This window comes from Anomaloglossus baeobatrachus, chromosome 5 (genome assembly GCF_048569485.1).
Source record: "Anomaloglossus baeobatrachus isolate aAnoBae1 chromosome 5, aAnoBae1.hap1, whole genome shotgun sequence".
In the NCBI taxonomy this organism is placed as follows: Eukaryota; Metazoa; Chordata; class Amphibia; order Anura; family Aromobatidae; genus Anomaloglossus; species Anomaloglossus baeobatrachus.
This window is the reverse complement of record NC_134357.1, coordinates 538,251,633-538,256,370: the sequence shown is the minus strand read 5'-3', so window position 1 is coordinate 538,256,370 and position 4,738 is coordinate 538,251,633. Positions and strand designations below refer to the sequence as shown.

The 4,738-nt window shown below is 46.2% G+C and overlaps 1 protein-coding gene across 1 annotated transcript; it reads right to left on the bottom strand.

Moving 5' to 3' along the window:
* Positions 1-3,433: 3,433 nt before the first annotated feature.
* Positions 3,434-4,087, bottom strand: LOC142312928 (protein mono-ADP-ribosyltransferase PARP9-like). Its single transcript, XM_075351916.1, has one exon. The coding sequence runs from the start codon at positions 4,085-4,087 to the stop codon at positions 3,434-3,436; it is 654 nt and encodes a 217-aa protein (XP_075208031.1).
* Between the last annotated feature and the right edge of the window lie 651 nt (positions 4,088-4,738).

Sequence of the window (4,738 nt, the reverse complement as noted above, 5' to 3'; positions counted from 1 at the left end):
GATATTAGTTATTTAACCCCTTCAGCCCCCGGGCACTTTCCGTTTTTGCGTTTTTGTTTTTTGCTCCTTTTCTTCCAAGAGCCGTAACTTTTTTATTATTCCGTCAATCTTGCCATATGAGGGCTTGTTTTTTGCGGGACGAGTTGTACTTTTAAATGAAATCATAAGTTTTACCATATAGTGTACTGGAAAACGGCAAAAAAATTCCAAGTGCGGAAAAATTGCAAAAAAAGTGGGATCGTACAATAGTTTTTGGGATATTTTATTCACGGTGTTCACTATATGGTAAAACTGATGTGTGGGTGTGATGCCTCAGGTCGGTGCGAGTTTGTAGACACCAAACATGTATAGGTTTACTTGTATCTAAGGGGTTAAAAAAAAATCACAAGTTTGTCCAATAAAAGTGGCGCACGTTTTGCGCCATTTTCCGAAACACGTAGAGTTCTTATTTTTTGGGATCTATGGCTCAGTGATGGCTTATTTTTTGCGTCTCGAGCTGACGTTTATAATGGTACCATTTTTGCGCAGATGCTACGTTTTGATCGCCTGTTATTGCATTTTGCGCAAAACTTGCGGCGACCAAAAAACGTAATTTTGGCGTTTGGAATTTTTTTGCCACTACGCCGTTTACCAATCAGAATAATTGATTTTATATTTTGATAGATCGGGCATTTCTGAACGCGGCGATACCAAATATGTGTATATTTATTTATTTTTTAACCCTTTAATTTTCAATGGGGGGAAAGGGGGGTGATTTGAACTTTTAGGTTTTTTGTTTTTTTTTAATTTTTTAAAACTTTTTTTTTACTTTTTTTATTTTATTTTACTAGTCCCCCTAGGGGGCTATAGCAATCAGCAATCCGATTGCTGATCGCTATCTGCTGATCACAGCTATACCGCTGTAATCAGCAGATTCAGTCACTTTCTTTCTTCCTCTGCTCCGTGCCGAGGAAGAATGAAAGTGAAACTTCGTAGCACCAGGCGTCATCACATGACCCTGTGCTACGATGGCAACCACCGAACGTCACGTGATCACTCACGTGACGTCCGGAGGGGGCGGCGGTAAGTAAAAAAGATGGCCGCGCGCATGTAGATCTCGCTGCCAGACTTTGGCAGCGAGATCTAAGGGGTTAATGTTCCGGGTGGAATGCGATTCCACTCGGAACATGTAGGCACACATGTCAGCTGTTGAAAACAGCTGATATGTGTGCCGATCCACGCCGCCTGCCCGCGGCAGGGGGCGGGGCTTAACGGGACACGATCTATGACGGATAGATCCGTCCAAGGTCGTGAAGGGGTTAAACTTTATTAATTAGGCGCTCCTATTATTACAATGCGTTTCAGCGGAATTGCTTTCATCAGGTAAAATAGGAGCTCCTATTTTACCTGATGAAAGCAATTCCGCTGAAACGCGTTGTAATAATAGGAGCGCCTAATTAATAAAGTTTAAATAACTAATATCAGCATATATCCTTATTGCGCTATATTAGACCGAAAGAATTTTTTTTCATTTTTCACTTCCTGCACAGAGGAGGAGATCGTCCACGTACTGTAGAAGAGTCACTTCCGGGTGCTCTTGTTGCCATGGTGAAAGAACGATAGACATCGCCTGAGTAAACTGATTATGGCTGTTCTGCGCTCCTTGTGGCATGACTGTCCATGTATACTGGCTCCCTTGGAAGGTGAAGGCGAACAGATATTGACAGTCTGGATGTAGAGGTACATTGAAGAAAACATTGGCGAGATCAATAACAGTGAAAATGGTCGCTGAGGGCGGGATCTGACTAAGAAGAGTATGTGGATTGGGTACCACTGGGGTCTCCAACAGAATGATAGTGTTGATGGCCCTCAGGTCTTGCACTAACCGGAACTTAGGAGCTTCTCCTTTAGGCATCTTCTTTTTAACAGGAAACAATGGCGTATTGCACGGTGAAACACAGCGGATGAGGGCCCCGTTGGCGAGGAGGGCAGATATCTGCAGTTTGAGTGATTGTTCTTGGATTTCAGAGGATACTGTGGCACTCGTGGTGGCTGTGCCCTGGTTTTAAGATGCACCACAACAGGGGGGACTTGTAGACGACCAATATCGTTGGGTCCCGTTGATCATAGAGACTGTGGTATAAGGGCTACAGTACTGTCAGGTATTCCGTACATGGGATCGTCCCGGTATAGGAGCATTAGGGGCAATGCTGAGATAATACACACGTCTTCAACTCCCTCTGACATATTTGGATTGTGGAAAGTTACTGTCATGCCAACAGAGTCGAAATTGATTTTGGCCCGAAAACAGTGTAGGAGGTCAGCCCCCAGAAGAGTAATGGGACAAGTAGGTGACACCAGGAGTCTGGGCAAAACTTCAGGGAAAGGACCGATTGGGACTGGCACTGTGAGTTGTTTTTTAGTTGGTGTGCCATCTACACCAACACAAGTAAAAGTGTCTGAAGAGGAACAGACAATTGTCTAATAACCGTTTTGTCCGCACCTGTGTCCACAATGAATTTGATTGGGTTATTATCTACCAGTAGGGGACTGCAGAGCAAGGAGAAAAGGCACTTGTGGTAGAAGCCATGGTGGGCTCAGGCGTGCCTGACCATCATTGCGGCTGTTGTTGGGCCTGATCTTGGTCACCTTGTTCGAGTGCCAAGTATTGCCTTCTTTGTTGTCGTCTATTGTCATTCTGAGGGTAACACCTATTAGAGGGTGTTCGACAATCACGTTTGATATGTCCTTCTCTTCCACACCTAAAGCAAGGGCCTCTAATCCCTCTCTGGTTAGGGTAGGTTTGGAATTGTGGTGAAGGTTCGACTGTAGTCTGATAGATCGTGGGAGGTTACACTTGCGTAGGAAATTAGACATGACGTATTTAGGGTCCCCAGAGTCCTCTTCCGTCAGGACAACCACCGCCTTCTTGGAGGGCTTCTTATTTTTCTAAAAGCACTTTGCTACAGTAATAGCATCTTTCATGGGGAGATTTTCAATTTCAGGGCGAGTCTTCATTATATTATTCCTGAGCTCCTCCCTCAGACCAGAGACAAAGGCCTGTGACAGAAGCTGAGCCTGAGTCTTAATTTGTTGTGAGAATCTGAGGTTGGCAAACATCTGTGCGAGTCTGGAAGCATACTTTTCAACTGACTACTTGTTCTTGAATCACGTCCTTAAGGCTGGTAGCTTGATCAGATAAACGGTCTTGTGCCCAGGATTTCAACTGTTCGCAAAAAGTGACTCTGGATTGCAAAGTTTCATCAGAAGACAGGTGGGAATCATTCAGGCTTCCTTCCATGACCGGCCAATAGGAGTCTCCTGCTTTAACTTGGGCCAGTGACATTAGATCTTGCCATGTAGCTGCATACATCTTCTGGATTTGTACAATACGGCGGTAGAATGGCATGGGTTGGGCCTCTGGGTCTGGCAGTGTAGAGACTAAGGTTTCTGCCTACCCAGGTGTGAACTTGATATACATAAAGGGTTCTGGGTCTTCTTTATCAAGTATGACTTTCTGTGTCCGGACTGGTACGTGGTCATCACTTGCATCTTCAACAATGACAGGTAGTGTCCTGTGGGTGGTAGTGGTTTTGGATGGGCGGACATATCCTTTGAGGGCATCTCTGAGAACCTTAACAGTCGCCTCCAGACCTCTGACTAGACAAATTTCTTGCAAATTCAACGTTTGGCTATGGATTAGGGGCATTATAGTTTTAACAATCTCAGTTGCACAAGCTTGGATAGGAAATTCGAAAACTCCAGCTGAAATGGTGGGCAGGGCTATTGACCGTAGAGGCATCTGGGCATGAGAGGTTCGGGAGGCGTGTTGAATGGCTGCTTTGACTGCCTCACGGAGGACTCGGCAACTGGTATCATGTTGATTGTAATCATAAATTGGGCCAACTGCATGAATGATAAGACGGCAGGGCAGGTTGCCAGGGCCTGTAATAGCAATTCGTCCCGGCTGGACAGGACCTTGTGAACGTACTAGAGTGTCTGAGTCACGTTGAATAGATTCGCTCCCAGCCCTGACTATACGGGCAGCTAGGCCACCATTGTGGCGCAGGTGGCCGTCGGCAGGATTAACCACAGCTCCTACAGGCATGGTGGTAATGTCTCTCTTTCCAACTGAGAATAGGAGGGTGGCGCCATTGGCACCGGCATAATTGTGCTCAAAGACAGGGTCCCAGTCCTCAGATTTTATAGAAAATGAATCATGTGACCCTCCATCCGTATGGGGGTCATCATAAGCCACACCTTCCTGTGCATAGATTACACACTCCTGTTGGGAGGGGTCGAGATCTATAAGCTCATGTGACAGTATAGAACGGGTATTATGTGGTGGGGGCCTGTGGAGTTTCAGAACTGGAGGTGCCACTGAGAGTACTGGAAGATTGGGACAGAGTAAACCGGGTTCAGGCACCGGGTTATAATTGGTACCGGCCGGGGTGATGACTGGACAAATTGGCTGGAGCTTATGAGTTGTAATGCCATCAGCGGGTGTAGCAAGATGGCCGCCACAGGAAGTTCCAGGCACCTGACTTCCAGGACCGGATGGTGTAGTACTGCCATTTTGGGACACTATGGGTGTAATGGGAGGGGCTGGAGCTACGGACTGAGCTAAGGGTGTTGGCCTTAATGCTTCTGGAGCAGTGTGCATTCCAGTGTGTGAAGGGGGCTATGATTAGTACCAGATGCAATGACTCCTAAAGGGGGATAATGAGGTACGACTGGCACTGTAACTTGTGGAGAGAGA

Coding starts and splice junctions, on each gene's coding strand:
- LOC142312928 (XM_075351916.1), bottom strand. CDS start 4,087: ATGCCTGTAGGAGCTGTGGTTAATCCTGCCGACGGCCACCTGCGCCAC.